Source organism: Aotus nancymaae, unplaced genomic scaffold, assembly GCF_030222135.1.
Source record: "Aotus nancymaae isolate 86718 unplaced genomic scaffold, 86718_ANA_hifiasm-v0.15.2.pri h1tg000002l, whole genome shotgun sequence".
NCBI lineage: Eukaryota > Metazoa > Chordata > Mammalia > Primates > Aotidae > Aotus > Aotus nancymaae.
In genome coordinates this window covers 34157888-34180294 of record NW_026988413.1, presented here as the reverse complement: position 1 = coordinate 34180294, position 22407 = coordinate 34157888, and the positions used below count along the sequence as shown (strand labels likewise).

The window sequence follows — 22407 nt, the reverse complement described above, 5'->3', positions numbered from 1 at the left end:
CTTGGAGGCATGGCAGCCAGTGAAAACAATGTGAAGAGGGCTCTGGTGTCTGAGAGACATGGGTATGAATCTCATGTCTGTTCAGTTTTAATGGCAACAGCAAGATCTTGTACAGGTTAATGCTTTTTTTTTCAAAAGTCTCAGTGACCTCTCCACAAAATACTTATTTTGTAGAGCTATTTAAGGAACAAATGAAGCAGTATAAATAGAAAGCCTCTGGGACATGCCGGGTGCAGTGGGTCACACTTGTAATCCCAGCACTTTTGGAGGCTGAGGCGGGTGGATCACCTGAGGTCAGCCTGGCCAATATGGTGAAACCTCATCTCTACTATAAATACAAAACAATTAGCCGGGCATGGTGGCAGACGCCTGTAATCACAGCTACTTGGAAAGCTGAGCCAGGACAATCACTTGAACCTGGGAGGCGGAAGTTGCAGTGAGTCGAGATCATGCCACTGCACTTCAGCCTGGGCAACAAGGTGAGAATCTGTCTCAAAAAAAAAAAAAAAAAAAGAGAAAAAGAAAAGAAAACGTCTGGGACACATAGGCAGTCAGTAGATGACAAAATTATGTTAAATTTTGGGTAGAGCTTGACTCTTTTCTAGAGGGTATAAACTGAGGAAAATTATTAGAATGCTCAAGAAACTACTGTGTTAAAGTACTATCAAGCCATTTGAGTTTTTTCACATGCAATTGATATTTTCATTCTTACCCACTTTTAAAAGCATCTTCCCACCAAGAACACTTACAAGGTAACCCTGCTAGGTTAACTTGCTACCAAATGCTAATAACGTAATATAACTTTTTTTTTGAGTCAGGGTCTCATTCTATCACCCAAGCTGGAGTGCCGCCACATTATCACGGCTCACTGCAGGCTTAAACTCCTGAGTTCAAGCAGGAGATCTTGAGAGTACCACATACCTATAGTCCTAGCTACTCAGGAGGCTAAGGCAGGAAGTTGCAGTGAGATTGCTAATATTGAGAGAGAGAGAGAGAGAGAGAGAGAGAGAGAGAGTGTGTATGTGTGTGTGTCTGTGTGTGTGTCTGTGTGTCTGTGTGTGGAGATGGGGTCTCACTATGTTTCCCAAGCTGGTCTTGAACTCCTGGGCTCAAGTGATCCTCCTGCCTCAGCCTCTCAAAGTTCTGAGATCAAAGGTATGAGCCACCATGCCCACCCTGGAATATAACATTTCTAAAAACCCCCTCTTCTGTTACTTCAGAACATCTGTAAATTAAGATTAGATTTCCCTTCAATCAATTTAAATTACATAAATTTACATTGATTTTTCTCCTTTTTTTTTTTTTTTTGAGATGGAGATTCGTTCTTGTTGTCCAGGCTGGAGTGCAATGGCATGATCTCAGCTCACTGCAACTTCTGCCTCCCAGGTTCAAGTGATTCTCCTGCCTCAGGCTCCCAAGTAGCTAGGTTTGGAGGCATGCACCCCTGCTCCCGGCTAATTTTGTATTTTTAGTAGAGACAGGGTTTCACCATGTTGGTCAGGCTGGTCTGGAACCCCTGACCTCAGGTGATCCACCCGCCTTGGCTTCCCAAAGTGCTGGAATTACACGTGTGAGCCACTGTGCCTGGCTGATTTTTCTCTTTTCTAAACAAGCATTTCATTTTAATAAAAGTATTTTTCCTGGAGTTGCCGACCTGTACGGCTGACCTGTATGGACTGCTAAGTCACTATGAGGAGAAGATTTCTGTCTGATGGAAGCAAGGTACACAGGGGACAACTCCCTCCTCTTCTCTCTTCTTTTTAAGGAGATCACGCAACTCTACACAGTGCCTCTGCCCCAGGCTTCAATAAGGCATCCTCTGACCCTTTCATATCTCCCAGGGGAAGAAGCATAGCTTCTGCAGGTTAGGGATTACCTAAGTCCAGTTCCAGCTGGCTGAGTTATTTACTCCATGGCAGTGAGAAAGCCGTGAACAACTCTAAATTTCTTGTACGTAAACTAGGATGAAAGCTGTTTTTGCAACAGGAGTGTGGGGGATAAAATGCCTTAAGAGGTTTTGAAAAAGTTTGCTAAAGAGCATGGGACTACTGCTATTACAATGTACTGTCATAAGAGGGGATAATCAGTCCCATATTTTTTTCTAATTCATTTTTCTCTAAAATGCACTTAGCAATCATTGTAGGTATGTTCTTTCTCCTCTTTGTGGCTCCGAGTGTTTTGTTCCTGTCACTTTCTAGGGTCAAATATTGAAAAAGGTAGAACAAAAAAAAAAAAAAAAGAAATAGAGCCCTTAATGGAAGATTTCAGTTAAAAACAATCCAAGTAAACTTGCTTATAACATTGCACACAAAATTGGACCAAAATTAGAATGCTAGAATTTGGAAGCTTTTCACTTGTCTCTCGTTCCATTGTTTTCAGATGGAACTAGCTAATCTCCTACCTCTCTCCAAAGTCCAGAGTGCCTACTTTGTGTCAGCAGGCACAGTGGTGGGTGCCAAGAATACAACAGTGAACAAGTCAGTAAGCACCCTGCCTGCACGGGGCTGAAGAAAGGATAGAGAGGAGAAACAGATAATAACAGGCAGGGGTAGTTAAATTAATAATTGTGATAAGGGGTGCAAGAAAAAATAATAGAACATTAAAAATTTCAGCGACTCAGTAAACTCTTTCCTAGTAATTTCCTGATGGGATTTCATAACCTCTGTTCATTCCTGCGATTAACAACTTTCAAAGTTAATAACTGCTTACTTTTTATTTAATAGCATTTATGCTTTTTATTCTGTTATTTTCAAGAGTGATAAAGGAAGATGGTCCTCTTTTCTTGTTGTAAGAGCCCTTCAAATATCGGTGACAGCTTCCAAATAAGACTAGTGGATATGCTTAAAACATAATGCATACCATTCATATAGCCTCAGGTTTTTTTTTCCTTTAAATTTATTTAAAAAAAAAAATTGCTGAACTTTTAGAGATGAATGGCCTATACTTTCCCTACAAGGCACTAGCAACAGTTCTGATAAAATCAAAGCATTTTCAGTATTCCTAATCAAACTGATTTAATAGAAGCCCTGAGAAAAAGAGAGCTATTCATCAGTGACAAAATATCACACCACCAACAGCAACAGAAACAACAAAATAAAAAGACAATCTACAGACTGGAAGGAAATATTTGCACATTGTACATTTTAGAAAGGGTTAATATCCGAACTATCTAACTCCTATAACTCAATAGCAGAAACCCAAACAGCCCAACTTAAAAATGAAAAAAGAAACTGAATAGACATTGCTCAAAAGACATACAAATGGCCAACACGTATATAAAAAGGTGCTCAACATCACTAATCTTCAGGGAAATGCAAATCAAAACCACAATGAGATATCATCTCACACCTGTTAGGATGACTATTATTTAAAACAAAAACAAAACAAGGGATAGCAAGTACTGGCAAGGATGTAGAGAAAAAAGAACTCTTGTATACTACTGGTGGAAATATAATTAGGTGCAGCCACTATGGAAAATAGTATGGAGGTTTCTGAAAAAATAAAATATGGATCAATCCTTTATATACATCCAAAAAAATTGAAATCAGGATCTCAAAGAGATATCTGCTCTCTCATGTTCATTGCAGCATTATTCACAATAAGCAAGACATGAAAGCAATCTAAATGTTCACTGAGAGATGAATGCAAGAAGAAAATGCAGTATGTACACACACACACACACACACACACACACACACACACACAATAGAATATTATCAGCCTTAGGAAAGAAGGAATTTCTGGCTTAATAGTAAAATAAGCCAGTCACAGTATATAATAACATATTATACCACTTATATGAGGAACCTAAAAGAGTCAAACTCATAGAAGCAGAGAGTAGAACAGTGACTGCCAAGGGCTAGGAGAAGAGAACATGAAGTGGTATTATTCAAAGGACACAAAGTCTCAGTTATGCAAGATAAGTAAGTCCTAGAGACCTACTACACAGCAGAATGCCGATAGTTAACAATATAGTACATTTTAAGAAATTGCAAGAGGGTAGCTCTTATGTTAAATATTTTTATCATAAAATATTAATAATAATAAATAAAGAAGGCAGGAGAAAACTTCTGTAGGTGATGAACAGGTTTCAAGTATAGATTACAATGATCATTTCATAGTTATTTACCTCCAAAGTCATCAAGTTGTGTACATTAAATACGTACAGCTAGCTTGTCAATCATGTCTCAACAAAGTGCTTTAAAAAATATCATGCCACCACATGAGAAATAATGCCTTGTGCATGCAAAAATATTAATTACCTGTTTCCTTTTCTGCTGGGCCTAAAACGTAAGAAAAGAGAATTTAGGAGAAAAGCAAACTCTACCCTTGTTGCTCATATAATGTAATAGGCCATTTTCTTTCTAACTTAAGTTTGATTTGGTTCTCGGTCTGGTCCTGAGAATAAAACAAAAATACTTTTTTTTAAAGAAAAAAGTAGAGAGAGAGGGAGATAATGAAAAAGCATAGAAGTTTTTCTCACCTAATGTGCAAGCATTTTGTTGTTGCTGCTTTTTAAAGAAGACTGCTCCACATTCCTACCTGAGTGGGTTGCTAGGATCCATTTTCCAGAATATTTTTCCGTTAGACCAGAGATATGAGAGAATTGACTTCAGAAAAGAAAATAGGTAGGAGAGTTTCCTGCTCACTGTCTTTTGGGGTCTACCATAGGCTTTTCTCTAACACAGACTTGTTTTTATGTGTATAAATAAAAAAAGGTTTTCTATCCACTTAAAATGAATTCTGTGGCTATAAAATACAAAGATAAAGTATACTGCATGTATCTTTTCTGTATCCTTGGACAAGGTAATAGACAAAAATATTAACTCAGTTAAGAGCAAAATGATTCTTACAGGTTTTTTTGGGTAGGGTACATAACATTTACATAAAACAATACAGTGTTTATTTAAGTTCCCACAACTTTTCTCTTTGCCAGATTTGTAAAGCTTTAATATGTCTATTTTAACATCATCCCTTCCAATCTGTATCAGAATACTAAATACTCCCAAAACATGAAAATTATTTGAATAAGTATTTAAGACTGAAACTCAATGTATTTATCTTCCACTTTCCCTGAATGATTGAATGTACATTGCTTTTGCTTTAACACAACATGATATCATAATTAATGAAGTTAAACTGGTAACTAAGGAGGTTTCATGTTGTTACTCTTGTGATATAATATTGGTTGCTATAGTGATGAGATGGCTTTTTTGTTAATCACTCAGGAGGTTGGTTATCGTATGCTTGTTAGAAAACTTGACCATATTTGGAGAGAAGAAAGGAATAATAACACAAACAATTATCAATATTTTTCCCTACCTGAATTTTGGTAAAACTATCCTAATATCAACTACTTCATAAATTTATGATTCCTTAAGTATCATTTTATATCAAAAGCTACTAAAATTTTGTAAAGGATGACTTGCTTTTATTTTCAGGTAAGAAACTTTTATTTTCAGGTAAGTATTTAACATTAACTGCAGATTTTTTTCCCTATACTAGTTAATCCTTCATGTATTATTATGTAAGCCAGTTTTATAATAATTTGAGCACAAAATTTGAGGCCTTTCTGTTACTTTTAATGATATAAATTAATGTTGTTAAATAAAACTGTTGTATAAAAGCTGATTTTGTGACTTTGCCACAAATCCAATCTATTTATTTCTAAACATTAAAAAAAACAGTATCCTTAATGAATAAAGCCTGAAGAAAGAAAAACAAAAAGCACAGTTTTCTCAAGAGATCTAATCTTTCAAATGCATCAATACAATGCAAGCAATTAAAAACCCAAGGAAGTTCTATGAGTTTATTTCAGCCCTCACAATAATCAACAAGTTTCTTCCTTTTTGAGTGACACTGCAGAACAGAAAATAAAATTACATAATACTATACTGTTACCGATCGGGAAAAAATCTGATGCCTGTAGTTTAAATGTTAGACATACTTACAGTAATGCCAAAAAATACAACCCATGAAAACACCTTTTGGTTTTTTGAAAACTCAGAATAAGAACAAAGGACAACTTAAGCACGAATCCTGGGTCTTTCATTCAAGCAGAGTCCCAGGAGGCATATTAAAGCAATGAATAGGAAAAAGCTCTTCAGTTCACCAGCTGAGATTTTAATGAGACATTTCCCTTTGCCATGGCACAGGATTGTTCAGGAAAGGAAAGGACTTCTCATAGAAAATTCAGTTAATAGGCATTGTTGGCTCTCACTGCCACTTCCACAATTGCTCACTGCACTGACCTTCTATTTTGGCATATTCTGTGAGTCTAGTGTAATTGATCAAGGCAGCTTTCTCGAGACATTTTCTGACCACTTTCTTCACCTCTTCTGCTGGTATGGGAGTGGCAATATCTTTCATTAAAACCTACCGAGAGAGGGAGTGAAAGGGTGAGGGGGGCAGACAGGCAGACAGACAGAAGAAAGAAGATAGTTGTTGCATAAAACAAATACTAAAGACAAATTACACAAATTGTCCTCGATCTGACTATTACTAGGAAGGGGAGAGGGGTCCTGGGTATTGTGGTGGGGAGTAATGGGTCTGTACTGCAGTTCACAACTGGGGATGTAATGCTCCAACTTTAGCTCCTCCTAAGCCTAATTTATGCATATCAAAACTTCCCCTAGACCAGGTCATCATTCAGTGTGACTGTCACTTTTCTTCCAGGGACGCACGACACCATTAGAGCAGCTGTTTCAGATCAAGATTATATTTCTCGGAACAAAAAATAAAGTTTGTTTTGGACATCCCTAATTTAAAAGCCTTGAATCTTTTGAGCAATATATTCGAGAAAAATAACAAAAATTCTATTAAGAATAAGCATAATCTTTAATTCTGAAAAAAATCAAGACCTCTAATTTCACTAAACTTTAATGACTGTGATTTGCTGAAAATACCATGGCAGGCTATCAAAGAGGGAGGAGAAAACCTCTTTGCTTTAGTGAAATAAATGCTGATGGAGTATTGAATGTTAAAATACATAAAAACTTTCTATGGTTTTTAAAAAACTGATTATTCTCTGTTGGGCTCCTAAAATGTGTTTTCAGACTTTTTTTTTTTTTTTAAAGTTTTATTACTGGGCAAGGGGAAAATACAATTATGTCCAGGATTCAAAATGTATTTATAAACATTGTTATATTAACTCATAGATAATTTTCTTTAAAACCTTCATAGTAATAAAACTGCTCACATTAAGTTTTAATTGGATTATTAGTAAAACTATTTTCTCCATATTTATTTTTTCTTGCTTTGCTTTTATTCAAATTACAAAATATATTGCAGAATGTTAATCTAGAGAAGACAATGCTTTTGTAAGTGCTCTATGTCTTTTATATTGAAAAGAATACTGAAAGAACATGAAAACATCCATTTCATGCTGTATTATTTCATTCTCCTTTAACTCAGCCTCAGCGCTAAGGATGTTATCATCCCTGACTTATTCAATCATCTAAATATCAGGGACCTTTGACAACATTTTTTAAAGGCTACTCATTTATAATATTTTAAATATTTTGTTAGACAAGATTTTCTTTTTTGAAAACAGCAAGCTTTATCATTAAAAAAACTTTCTCTATCAAATTCAATTATTCTGACAAATATTTAGCACTTTAATTAAAACTGCACATTAGGTTTTGCAGCCAGAAAAATTCTTTTGTGCATAGTAAAGAACATACACGCACCATTAAATGTGATTATTACTAAACTTTAAGATTAATTTTGTTTCATATATAGAATCAGGAACGTTACTATTATACTTCCCATGGTGACAAACTTTACATAACAAAAATGTTGCTAAAATTAGAATGCATATGTCTCCCAGGTAAAATTGCATATTATCTGGGAACCAGAAACTTACTTTCTGGCAAAGTACAGGTAAAGGGCTAGCAAATGTAAAAAGGGAAATGCCAACCTTGATTTTAGGCTGCCTCCCTTGTTCTTCCAAGGTATCATAGGTTTCAAGAATTCACATGCATATTTTGTTTTACTTTTCTATGTCAGTGAGTAAAGAGACATAAAAATGAAGGAATGGTCCTTAACATTTCTGTCTCAATTCAGCAGGAGATGTGATTAGTGACTATAACTGGAATAAAGGTCCCTGTTCATCCTGCCACCTGTCAATGCAGGGCACGAGGGCATCTCTGCTATTACTAAGTCTTCCCTGCTCGGGGGAGAAAGGAGGCTCTGCCATGGAAACCAGGACACAGAGAAGCTGTATTAGGTACCCACGATGGGATGTTGTTCCAAAAAATGAAGCAATACTTAAATATTTTATTTTATCCATAATACCTTAATGAATAGGATGACAGAAATACTTTGAAAAATCTGAGTTATGAGCAGCTTTCAGTATTATAAAAATTCTAATAAAACATAATTACTACAATTATATTTCTATCACACAATACACAATAATCAGGGATAAGACAGGGATATAAAAATAAAATAAATCTGTAATCCTAAGATCTCATTTTAATCATCAGTCCTAGCCCTCATCTCCCAAGTTCTTAAATCACTGAAATGGAAATGTAATATTTGAGTAATGTCTTTCCTCTTTGCTTTTTAATAGAGATGCTAATAAACAATATAGTATCTAAAATTAATTCGGCAGAAAGTGGACAAGAGCAAGTGCTAGAAGTCAATAAATCAGGATCATGATAATCAAATTATGAGCTACAAATGAGTCTAGAAATTTGTTTTAATTCTGGTAAGAAATAGGAGTTGACATTATTTAACTGTTAGCATCTAACAAGTATACTAATAAATTTATAGGCAGATGAAAAAATACTGCTCTTAGAAACTTCAATTGTGATAAAAATAGAAATAGAGAATATACTTTCTTTAAAAAATGACTTTTTCACCTGGACTTAAAATCTTGTTTGCTGGTTATTTTGGAGGGGAGAGATTTCTATAATGTGTGAATTCATTCAAGGTAACACACACATTGGAGTAATAGAAAGACATTCTGAGATGAATGCTGAATGAAAGAAATGATATGTTTGTGAATGGTAAATGATAAACTTGTTGGCATGAGGACTATGACAGGTACTAGAAGTACAAATAAAGTTGGAGGATAATGAAAGACAACTGTGAAGTCCAAAAAGCAAGAAAAAAGAGTATGTCATGAGGGAAATAAAGAGGTAGGAAAAATGAATACTACCAAAAAGATGCCATAATCTGAGGATAGGATGGCAGTGTTCAGAAAGGCTTCAGGCTTCAGAAAGGCTTCAGCGAGAACGAAGTGCTATAGACAGAATCTGAATGTAGTAAGAAAAGGTGAGAAACCCATGAAATATGATGGAATCAGTAGAGAGTATAGCCTAATGGGTTCTGTCTCCCTAGTTCAATAACTAAAGTACACAGCAACTGAGAATGCAAATAGTATTTATAAAGTAATGTTCAAACATACCCTTTCAAGTAATGAAAGTGTAGCTTTTAGAGCACCTTCAGGTCGTCCAAAGGGAAAACAGTATCTTTAAAAACAAAAGACAGAACAATAGTCAAACATTTAATACCCAAGACTGCGAAATAATTCCTGCTTATATTACTTGGCATTAATGGAGAACCATGAAACAAACTGAAAATATTTTAGCATCAACTCATCCAGGGAAATTTTAACTGTTAAAAGTCTACCTAACCCTAGGATTTCAATGACTTACACAATAAAGGCATAAGCTGTGATGAAAAAGATTCTGTATGTTTTGATGATACATGTTTTAAACGAATACAGTAAAGAAAAGTACCTCAAGGGTCATGACTAAAGCGATAATATGCATTCTCCAATAATTTCCTGTTTAAGAATTGTTATTCAAGTTCTAAGAGAAAATGAACTTTCTCTCCCATTTTCTCCTGCGGCGATGTGTGGCTTAGGGTGGACACGTACACCACCACAAGATTCCAGCTCTTCCCTTTGCTGACATTTTCCTGTCTACCATGGTGTCTAACTTTTCCATATCCCCATACAATACATATATACCCTCTGCAGTTCTTTTGTCTACAGCTACTTGTCCCAAGTATTTCTAGTCCTACATATTCCTACTGCACACCAACAAATGGAGGGCAGGTCATGGGGATGTTCTGAAAGCAATGCCAGACAGGCTGGAGAGTGAGTGGGCTACTCAGAATTTCATTGCGACATGATGGTAACAGGTTTATTGCTCTTTACCAGGGCGTCCTGCTTTCAGGTCAATTTCCACTGAAACAACACTGAACGACAGGGCCATTTTATCTTTTTGGAGCCCCTTGCTTTGTTCAACAAGATTCAGCAAAGCATCTTCTCCCAGGACTGCAGTTCCCACCCCAGGATCAAGTGCTACAGGCAGCTGGGCTGTCTTTAAGATGCCACCTTGCTCTGACTTAGAAATCTGCAAACTAATAACTTGGAAAGAAGTTTGCGTATCTCCATGTCCTCTTGCATAATTCAGGAACTTAGTGGACATATTTTCTCAGATATAATTAATAATAAAATTATGTTTCTCACACTGTAATTTAAACATATTTCCCCCAAAAGCACATGTTACATTTAACTTGTTTTATAGAACTAATTTTTAAAGAAAAAAGAGATTGATTTCTCCTTTTAAAACAAAGCAGTTTAATTTATATTAGGATTGAATTTTATATTCATGAAACTTTCATTAGTTTCACACAGATGCAAATAAATGTTATATAAATCCAGTCACTCAAGTTTTATTTAACAGAATATTGCATTTATCATTTTATTTACTGCTAAAAAAAATGTCCTTTCTTAATCTTGCCGCTATGTACTCTGCTACCCTACACCCACAGGCACAAAAAAAGCCATAACCAATTTATTTTGATAGTTTCTCCTGTGCAGTGACGCTTTTAAGAGCATTAGCAAATTAGCAAAGTACCTTTAATCATTTTGTATACTATAAATCTTAATCCACGTTTAAATAAAACACAAATTGAGTTCTTGTAGTCCCCTCCCCCTCCTTAATCTTTTCAGTGCATTTGCATAATCCATCCATTGTCTTTCCTATTGTTTATTTCCATTAACCTGTGGGTGACACATTTTATGAATGGAATGTTACTGATTCCCAGATTACATTTAGCATTTCAGGGCTCTGAGGTCCCACTGGGTATGTTCTAAATTAGCATTAGCTGCCCATGATGTGTAAATAATTCAACACATTTACAGAGTACAAGTAATCCTGAATCAATAAAGTACAGAAAATAACTGTATAGAAGCTTAATTAATCTTTACAAAACAAGTTTTAAAAGAAGAGAATCATTTTGTTCTTCCTTTCAGGCTAAATATTTTGGGTTTTTACCATTCTGGCAGCTCTATAACAGCCACGCAAAGTGCAAAACATTCAATTAGCAAATAAAATTCAGCCACATTATTTTATACACAACATGAATAAACTGAAGTCACCCTTATTCGTGCTTTTGTAAATTAATTGTACAGATAAATAAACTAGCATAGATTTGTCTTATAATTAAGCTCTTTTTGTTTTCTACCTATTTTTAAATACAGCATTTTTTTTTCACCAAAGTGATATATAGCTTAAAGAGGAAACTTCTTTTATCTATTTTTTTAAATGAAAACCAGAAATCCTTTATGTCAGTTCCAGTTTCTGCTTTCTATAAAATAAACAAATGCTGTGAACTTTTAGCTGGTTCTTTGGTATTTAAACTTTATATCCCTCAGTTATACATTAATATTTTTACTTCTTGATTTTTCCATTTTAAATATTATCTTACTAACTTTCCACTATGGAAGAGAAGTACATAGCTTTTATTTGTTTCAGGAACTGTATATATTTAAAATATATAGTTAAGTTTTGACATATGTATACACTTGTGAAAGCATCATTATAATCATGTTAATCACAGCCTACAAGTGTTCCGCTGAGACCACAGGCAACTATTCATTTCCTTGCTATAATTTGGATTAGTCTGTATGTCTAGAATTTTATGTAAGAGGAAATATACAGTATTTACTTTTGTGAGTCTGATTTCTTTCACTTGGCATAGTTATTTTGATTTTATTCATGCTGTTGTACATATCAAGAGTTCATTCCTTTTTATTGGTGGATAGTATTCTATTGCATGGAATACACTGTGTATCTATTCCTTGCTGATGGTCATTTGGCTTTCATAGTTTGGTTACTATGAATAATGTTGGTATGAACAATCATATAAAAGTCTGTGTGTGGACACATGCTTCCATTTCTCTTGGGAAAATACCTAGGAATGGAATGGCTGGATCATATCATAAGTGTTTAATTTTTTTTAAAGGATACTCTTTTACTAAGGAAAATAAAATCTATATAGTTTCAAGCAAACGAATAAACCTATATAAATGCTTGTTTATTGAATGGTTACTCTGTGCCAGAAATTCAGATCAATAAACTGAGGCTTAGAATGGTTGAAAATGTTTAAAGGTACCTGGCTTTTAAGTGTTTAAATTTTTAAGAATCTGTCAAACTATTTTTCAAAGTGATTTCTAGCATTTTATATTCATATCAACAGCATATAAGAGTTCCAGTTTCTCCACAACTGTGTCAACACTTGATATGGTCAGTTTTTGTTTTGTTTTGAATTTTAACTATACCACTAGATATGCAGTGGTACCTAACTGTGGTTTCATATTGTAATTCCCTATTGAATAATGATGCAGAGCATCTTTCCATATGTCTTTTTGCTACAATATTCCTTTGGTGAAATATCTGTTAAAACAATTTTTTAAATTGGGTTAATTTTTTATAATTGAATTTTAAAAGTTTTATATATTCTGAATAAAAGTGTACTGTGGGAAATGCACTGTCTAAATATTTTCTCCCACTCTATGACTTATCTTTTTATTCTAACAATGTCTTTGGAAAATCAAAAGTTCTCAATTTTGAGGAAGTTCAAGGTAACAATTTTTCCATTCATGAGTTATGATTCTAGTGTTTTATTTAAGATTCTTTGCCTAGCCCAAAGACACAGATTTTTCTCCCAAGTTTTCTAGGTCTACCTATTTCGAGTTAACTTTTGTATTGTGGGTGAGGTATGGATTGAGATCAATAGTTTGCATTGGAATATCCAATAGTTCCAGTACCATCCATCAGAAAAAAGTATACTTTGCAAATTGCCCTTGCACATTCACTGAAAATCAACAGACTCAACTCACAATATGTGTGTGAGTCTACTTCTAGACTTTCAATAGCATACTATCTTGATTACTGTAGCATTATAAATATTGAAATCAGTGTTAACATTCCAATGTTGTCCTTTATAAATGTTATTTTGGTTCTGGCATGGTGTAATCCCAGCACTTTGGGAGGCTGATGTGGGTGGATCGCCTGAGGTCAGGAGTTAGGGACCAGCCTGGCCAACACAGTGAAACCTTGTCTCCACTAAAAATACAAAAAATTAGCCAGACATGGTGGTGGGCACCTGTAATCCCAGCTACTTGGGAGGCTGAAGCAGGAGAATCGCTTGAACCCTGGAGGTAGAGGTTGCGGTGAGCTAAGATCACACCACTGCACTCCAGTCTGGGCAACGAGAGTGAAACTCCATCTCAAAAAAAAAATTATTTTGGCTATAGTAAATACTTGGCATTTACATATAATTCTTATCTCGATAAGAACTTATCGAGATAAGTTCTTAAAAAAAAATCATACTGGGATTTTGACTGAAATAGCCTTGGATCCATAGGTCAATTTAGAGAGAATTGACAATAATATTGAGTTTTCTGACCCATAAGTATAGTATCTCTCCCTCTATTTAGGTTTTCTTTAATTTTTTTCAGCGATGGTTTAACCTATTCAGTGTACAGGTTTTACATATCTTTCATCAGGTTGATCCTGAAGTATTTTATATTTTTGTTGCTACTGTAAATATTATTATTTAATTTCAATTTCTGATTGCTGTCAGTATATAGAAATAAATTAATATTTATATATTTATCACAGGGTGTAGTGGCTCATGCCTGTAATCCCAGTATTTTGGGAGGTCCAGGCAAGAGGATCTCTTGAGCCCAAGAATTTAAGAGTAGCCCTGGGCAACACAGGGGATCCCATCTCTGTAAAAGAAAATATTATCTGTGCATGGCAGTATTTGCCTGTGGTCCTAGCTACTTGGGATGCTAAGGTGGGAGGATCACTTTAGCCTGGGAGGTTGAGGCTGCAGTGAGCAATGATCACACCACTCTATATCAGTCCTGTGACAGGGCAACAGAGTAAGACCCTGTTTCAAAAAAATTTAATCTAAGATTTTGCAACTTCAATATTAGGGTAGAATTTTTTAGATTCCATAAGATTTTTCTACTCAGATAATCATGCTACCTGCAAATAAAGATAGTTTTGATTCTTCTTTCCAATTTGGATGACTTTAAAAAATCAATTTTTTTTCAGAATCAATGCACTGGATAGACCATTGGTATGTTTTTGAACAGAAGTAGTAACAGCAGATATCCTTGCCTTGTTTTTGATCTTAGGTAGAAAACATTCAGTCTTTTACCATTAAGTATTTTAGCCGTAGGTCTATCATACATGCCCTTAACTGGTTGTATATATAATAACAGTCCTTCTAATACCTTTGTTTACTAATTCTATATTCTGTGTCTTCTCAGTTTTGTTTGGTTGGCTTTTTAATCCTCTTCACTGATCATATTTTACTATTTTTCTGTATACTTAAAATTTTGACTAGATGCTGGACATTGTGAATTTTATCTTATTGATGTCTAGATATTTTTGTATTCTTTAAATATGCTTGATCTCTGTATTCAGGAATGCACTTAAATTACCTGAAAACAGTTTGATCTATTTGAATCTTGATTTTAATCCCCATTAGGTGATATCAGGGTTGTGCTTATTTTAAGGATAATTTTTTTCCCACTGCTGAAGCAAAACCTAATGAGTACTCTATAGCTTATAGTACTCCACAGATGCCCATGAGTTGGTTTTCCTCTCTGGGTAATGAAAACTGGAACTACTCTTGGTTCTATGTTAGCATTGGAGATTTTCCCCATAATCCTTTCCTGTGTTTTTTTGCCAGACTTTGGATAGTTTCCACACATATATGCAATGATCAATACTTAACCGGAGACTCCAGGGAACCATTTACAAATACCTGTAGCTCTCCTCTCTCTTTTAGAACTCTGGCCTGAAAACTCTGGCTGCCTTGGCCTCCCTGGAATTCCAGCTCTGCCTCTTCAAGTCAGAGAGTCCACTAGGCTCTACCTAGGTTCCTCCTTTCTGGGTCATGGCCTGGAAATGCTCTTTTGGCAGTAAGCCGGTCCAACTAAAGGGTTTAATTTATTTTCCATTTCTCAGGAATCACTTTCACTGCTTTATGTTTGATGTCTTGAAAATATTTTCCCACTTTTGGGGACTTTTTAAATTGTTTCCAGTGGGAGGGTAAACGTAATTCCCTACTGCTCCATCTTGGACATAAGTAGCTCCCTATTTTTTTTTTTTTTTTATTTCCCTCACTATAAACAAAATTCCTATCCCTTCCTTACTTCTAATACAGTGACATCATTTTGCAGGGGGTTAGATCTAAATTGAGTATCTACATTACATTAGTTATGAGAAAGTCCTAGACAACTGAGACACAGTATTTTCTATGATTACTTTCTATACCTTGCTTAACAGTTTGTTCATAATTCATACTTATATTTGTTTTTGATGTCCTCTCTTTATATGCTTAATCTAACACAATGCCAAATTCTAGTAATTAGTATAATATAATTCATATAACTCCAAACTCTATTCCAAGTGGGCAAATCTCTCAACATGTCCAAATATGTTTTATCAATTTAACCTACTTTGAAGCATTTTCTATCATGCTTTAGTCAGAAATGGTTGCTCTCTAAAATCAACTGTCACTTTGAGGGTCTCAATTAACCATCACTCTAGTGATTCCTTTCTCTCTCATGTTGATTTCTTGTTTTGGGCATCTTTTTTTTTTTTTTTTTTTGAGACACAGTCTCACTCCATCACTCAGGCTGGAGTGCAGGCAGGCAATCTCAGTTCACTGCAGTCTCTGCCTCCTAGGTCCAAGTGATTCTCATGCCTCAGCCTCCCAAGTAACTGGGACTATAGGCATGCACCACTATGACCATCTAATTTTGTATTTTTAGTAGAAATGGGGTTTCGCCATGTTGCCAAGCTGGTCTCGAATTCCTGACCTCCAGTAAGCCACCCACCTCAGCCTCCCAAAATGTTGGGATTACAGGTGTGAGTCACCACACCCGGCCAGTTTCAGGGATCTTAGATCCTCTTTGTTTCATCCTGGTTTTGGTAAGTTCCACAATTCACCAAAGGGAATAAAGAAGGCACATTTTTTGAGTGTATGTCTGAAAATATCATTATTCTACCATTGCTCTTAATAGAAATTATTTTATTATAGAATTCTAGTTTGGAAATTATAGTTTCTCAGAATTATGATATCACTGTTTTCCAGGTATCAGTATTGTTCCTCACATCAAAATGAAAGTTGAAGAAAAGGACCTTTTAAAGTTTTGTTCACTGTCTGACACATAGTAGGAACTCAATAATATTTGTAGAATAAATCAATGCTGAGTGAGAAGTCATTCTAATTCATTGTGTAAAATCTGGTTTCTCTTTCTGGAAGATTTTAGGATTTTAAGTTTCTGAAAAATTGTGAAAATATACCCTGATGTGTATATATGTTAATCCATTGTGCTGGGTACTCAACAGGCTCTTTTAATCTAAAAACTTACCTCTTTTAATTCTGGAAATTTTTGAATAATTTTATTGACAATTTCCTACCTTCAGCCTTATTTCTGGAATTCCTATTATTCATGATGATGAAACTCATAGGCAGACATTTTTTTCTTATCTTTGTGCTTCTATTTTCCTGTTTTTCAGCCCTGGTCTACTTTTTGGGAGGTTTGTTAACCTAATCTTTCACTAATGTGCATTTGTATGCTGCATATGCAGCATTTGCATAAAATTTTTGAAGCGCTCTTGTTTTCTGAGTTTTCTTTTTCTGTTTTAGTAACATCTTGTTTTTGTTTTATAAATGCACTTGTATTTTCAAAATTCTCTAAGGATATTAGTAATACATTTTCCTCTGATTTTCTTCTCCCCATATTATCTTTGTCTTTCCAAATTGCTTTTTCTTTTTGTATTTACTTGTGTTAGGCTCTTTTATATTGATTTTTTTTTCCGCAACGTCTGATAATCTGGGCTACTTGATGATTTTCAAAAGTACGGTATTACTGAATGGAAGCTACATGCCTTTTAGTAGCACATGTAGACCATGGTTTTTGCAGAAAGGAAATCTGGCTGGGCTGTTATACTGGGAATTCTTTGTTGTCCATAGCTTTAGGTCTTTTCTCTTGGGCTAGTCAGAGACACAGAGGAAAACACTTGCAATATGCCTGGGAAGTATAAGCCTGTGTGCCACCATTTGAGAATCAAGTGTGTTAGTTGGGAGAGGTCTATGATTTTCAAATTTCAGAATAAGCAATTATTTAATCTGTTTCTACCTTCAACTGTGCCTGATGTTTCCTCCCCTCCTCTAATCCAATCCAGGCAACATCGAATTTTACCTTCTCCAGAGGCTTCATTAACAGCATCATACACTATCCTTCTCTCTTACTTTTTTTTTTTCCTTGAAATAGGGTCTCACTCTATCACTTAGGCTGGAGTGCAGTGGTGAGATCATGATTCACCACAGCCTTGACCTCTGGGCTTAAGTGATCCTCCCGCCTCAGCCTCCCAGGTAGCTGGGACTACAGGCATGTGACACATCTGGCTAATATTTTTGTAGGGATGGTATTTTGCCATATTGCCAAGGCTAGTCTTGAACTCCTGGGCTCAAATGATCCATCTACCTTGGCCTCCCAAAGTGATGGGATTACAAGTGTGAGCCACTGGGCTTGGCCACTCTTACTTTCTTGTGGGGTTTGATACTAGATGGGGTAATTCCTAAACATTCTGGTGGTTATGTGATATAAATCAGATGGCTTCTCTGATTTCACACTGTCAGTTTATGACTTATTTTTTTTTCCTGGATGGCTAGATTGGATACCAATCATCCATCTGACTTCCTATTTTCTTTTCAAATTTTTGTCTTTGCCATTTTCTCCTCTTACTCTTGCTGTCCTGTGGGTTTATATCTTCTTGAAAAATACTGTTCTATTGTTTTAGCTAGGTTCTATGAGGACACTGAGCTAGACATGTGCTCAATCTCCCATCTTTAATCAGAAGTTCCTCATTAATGGTTTAGTTTGCCCTATTTTGCCTGTTTTTCAAAACCATTTCTAGAATACAGTTGGGCCTAAATAAATTCCTATACAAGAATTATTAATGGTAATACTTTTACTTCTTTAATGTAAATTCTAAAGAATTTTTTTTTTCTAAATTTTAACATTAAGTGGCTAAGGAGGGTAATTTGGCAGAATATGAGTTCTAACAGACAATTTTAATATGTTGTTTTCTAGTTGCCTATATGGTCAGTTAAATTTCTACTTCATTTTAATCCCATTTCCTCTAATCTAGTCTTTTATAGACTCGGGAAAGATAAAATTGGTAAAAATTTATATAAACTCTATGAACATCAAAAAAGAAAAATGTCAGCCCAAAAAGTCTATGCCAGTTAATCTCAATTCTAGTCCTCAGTACATTAAAGACATAAAACGAAAGGGATTTGTACTAGTCTGTTCTCACATTGCTATAAGGAAATACCCAAGACTGGGTAATTTATTTAAAAAGAAGAGGTTTAACTGACTCACAGTTCCACATGGGTGGAGAGGCCTCAGGGAACTTATAGTCATGGCAGAAGGCACCTCTTCACAGGGTGGAAGGAGAGAGAATGAGTGCAAGCAGAGGAAATGGCAGATGCTTATAGAACCATCAGCTCTCAGAAGACTCACTCATTATCAGGAGAACAACATGGGGGAAACCTCCCCCATGGTACGATTACCTTCACCTGGTCCTGCCCTTGACATGTGAAGGTTATCACAATTCAAGGTGAGATTGGGGTTGGGACACAGAGCCAAATCATATCAGGATTGTAAAGTACATATTTAGAGAAATTATCCAAAGATGATGTACGTATAAGAGAAATAGAGAAACAAAACTTTACGAGAGGAAATGAAACTAAAATGATACTAATACAAAATGAATACAATAAATGATGTGGACATTACTGTCCACTACTATGTAGTTGTAGTTTTTGGGTGGCAGTATGGGGGATTGAAATCCCCTGGTGGATGGTTCTGATTAGTCAAACTCAGTATAGCAATCCCATGTCAATGTTAGTGACTGATTGAGGCATCCGGTGTATAGAATTCCTCTGGCCACTGGTTTTGGTTCAAAACTAGGTTCATAAGATACAAATAATAGTTTGCTAGGATCTTCCAAGGATGATCTTAAGAGAAAACTACAGAAAAATACAGCTTCTGTAACTTCCTTTGAACACTGACATGTATGAATGAGAGGCCAAGAAATTCTGTAGGCTTAATGGCAAAGGAGTGAGATAAAGAGAAAAAAATCAAAAAATTATGTAATCTTGCTACCAGTCTAGGGATGAAGCTATCCAATAAAAGAGAATAGCAATGTGAAAATCACAAAGAAAGAGAGCTGTGGCTACTGAAACCTTGTCTTAAAGCTTGCCTGCTGGAGACCTGCATGCAAGTGAGCATATAAATTTATTTATTGTTTAAACCTGTTTGAGGTAGAATTTCTATTCCTTGCAGTTGAAATCATTAATATAACAATAGAGACTTATTCAGTTACTAATATAAATATCTAATTGAATGATGGCTGGGTCTCAACGATAGCAAAAAAAGAGAAAAATTACACTGATTTTCACTGAAAGATACATAAAATACATTTAAAGGATTCTATACAACCTAGGAGACAATACTTTTTTCCTTTTTATTTATTTATTAATTTATTTATTTTTGAGACAGAGTCACTGCAGCATTGACCTCCCAGACTCAAGTGATCCTTCCACCTCCGCCTCTGGAGTAGCTGGGACCACAGGCACACACCATCACACTCAGCTAATTTTTTTTGTTTTTCTTTTTTGTAGAGATGGGGTTATGTTATGTTGCCTAGGCTGGTCTTGAACTCCTGGGCTCAAGCAACCTACCCTCCTAAAGTGCTGCGATTATAGGTGTGAGCCACTGCACCTGGCTAAGGCAACGCTTGAACAACAGCAAATGCAGAAACACATTTCTACAAATGCAAAAGAATTTTTTATGTCTCCATTTTGTTTGAAAACTCAAAAATCATTTCAGGCAGAGAATTCAATCGTAACTCTGTAAGTTGAATTCAGCTATGCTGTCTACAACAGTATTTCCTAATGTAAATTTACTGGCCTTTTGGGCAGAATAATTCTCCAGTGTGGGACTGTCTCATGCACTGTACTTTTAAACCCAGCACTAAATGACTGTCCCTACCCCTGGTTATCACGACAAGGAAAATCTTGCCTCATTCACTTACCCTAAGGGAGTGCTACCGGCCTCAGTTAAAAAATCACTAATGTAGGGGAATAGATTCATAGTATATACTATGAGAATTTCTCCTTTCAATATCATTTTAAAAATCCAGAGTCTAAGACCTTTACATTATTAGAAAACATAATAAAAAGGAATAATAGTAATAAGACAATAAGGAATCAGGAATAAGATAAGGAAACAGCCTCAGGATGGTCATATAGCATTCATAAGGTTAAATAAAATATTTTTATGAGCATATTCACTAACTTTATATTTTAAATAAGTGCACATGAAATGGTTCCAAATCACATGCATGCAACATGGCAGACACGCTGTAAGACACAATACATTATGTGGTGACATTTTATAAGGCCTAATAATAAGAGTGAGAGAAAAAGAAAACATATTGACATATTTCTGTTTTTAATCATTAGGTTCTGTTGAACTAACTACAATGAGGGGAAAATAAATATTATCAAGATATTTATCTTTTACTCTGCAAATGTTTGAAATATTTCTTAGTATTGATGACTTTTTTTTTTTTTTTTTTTGAGATAAGGTCTCATGCTGTTGTCCAGGCTGCAGCCTTGACCTCTATAGAATCAGGTGATTCTCCCACTTCTGCCTCCTGAGCAGCTGAGCCTACAGGCATGCGTCACCATACCTGGTTAAGTTTTATGTATTTTATAGAGATTGGGTTTTGCCATTTTGCCCTGTCTTGTCTTGAACTTCTGGTGTCAAGTGATCCACCCCACTCAGCCTTCCAAAGTGCTGGGATTACAGGTATGAGGTGTGACCAGCTGATATCTAAGTTTGTGAGCAAGGAATGGTGCTAAGTGGTGTGACCTGTGTTCTCACCAAATGTATATAAAAAGAGAACTAATGACTTTAAAGCCATGTGGGTTATAAGTGAAAGGACAATGGTACAGACAATAATTGCTCAAAGACTTCAGGATACTCTTTGCTGGAATAATGGAGAAAGGCTCCACTGTGGAGGTGAGAGTTGAGGGCTCCTTACCTGGTGATACAGAAAGCAGGAGGAACAGTCACCAGACCTAGGGGGAAGAGACTATGCAAGACTGAGAAATGCAAAAGGCAAGTAAGAGGTGCAGTGGAATGTATATTGTACGGGGAATAGCTAACCTAAATGAGTAGCAGAGACTGAATGATAGGCTGAGCAGCAGACCACAGACTGAAGAATGTGAACCTTACTCTGCTAGCAATGGAGGGCTATTGATGATCTTGAGTACTAGTAGAATGATATAATAAACAATTTGTGGGGGAAGGAAGGGTTGAGTGAAGTATGAAAAGAAATATTTATATTAATGAATAAAATATATACCTGAAATGGCTTATCTGATTTTCTAAAAGGGAAGAAAGTCTCTCTTTTATCTCCTCAAATCTTTCTTTTTCTTCCACTGAAACAGTCCCAATTCCATCAGGCCTGAAAAAAGAAAAAAGAAGAATCAATAATTTATATTGATAGAGCATTTACTTTTATATATTTTATACATTTATATATTTTTCAAAAATCCAAATAATTAAGGAAAAGGCATACCAGTTCACTGTATACATATTAGTTGTGTTTACTGTGGAAATATACTGGAAATATTTGCAGTCATTTGCTTTATATTTTGACTTAGAATGAATGGAATGGAATTACTCTCTTTTAGACAGCCTTCAAGGTAAAAGATTACAATAAATATTTTTCAGACCTACCAAAAACAATTAGTCCTTGAAAATGTCAGTGAAAAGTGATTTAAAGTAGTACCAAACATTTGACCAGCTAAATGAAATCCCCTGAATGAAAATATTATTAAAAAATAATGAATGTAAGGTAAAGTGTCTTAACTACTTCTCTTCACAGAATTGGAGATTTAATTATTGTAAGAAATATAGAAATTTTGGATACCTGTAGAAGTTCATTGCTCTCTCTTTGTTTGGTTAAACGTGGGCATATGAACAAAAATAAATAT

At 35.3% G+C, this 22407-nt stretch overlaps 1 protein-coding gene across 8 annotated transcripts in view; it reads right to left on the bottom strand.

The window, feature by feature from the left end:
• Positions 1 to 22407, bottom strand: part of CADPS2 (calcium dependent secretion activator 2) — a 579466-nt gene that overhangs the window by 126838 nt on the left and 430221 nt on the right. For 4 of the 8 annotated variants that reach the window (XM_064373922.1, XM_064373909.1, XM_064373910.1 and 1 more), the window contains exons 14-17: positions 21774 to 21875; positions 9413 to 9476; positions 6252 to 6375; positions 4263 to 4283 (exon numbers count right to left, since the gene is read on the bottom strand). In XM_064373922.1, coding sequence (XP_064229992.1) covers positions 4263 to 4283; positions 6252 to 6375; positions 9413 to 9476; positions 21774 to 21875 — 311 coding nt within the window. The remainder of the gene's footprint in view (positions 1 to 4262; positions 4284 to 6251; positions 6376 to 9412; positions 9477 to 21773; positions 21876 to 22407) is intronic. The other 4 variants (XM_064373927.1, XM_064373929.1, XM_064373913.1 and 1 more) reach the window with 1 other exon arrangement.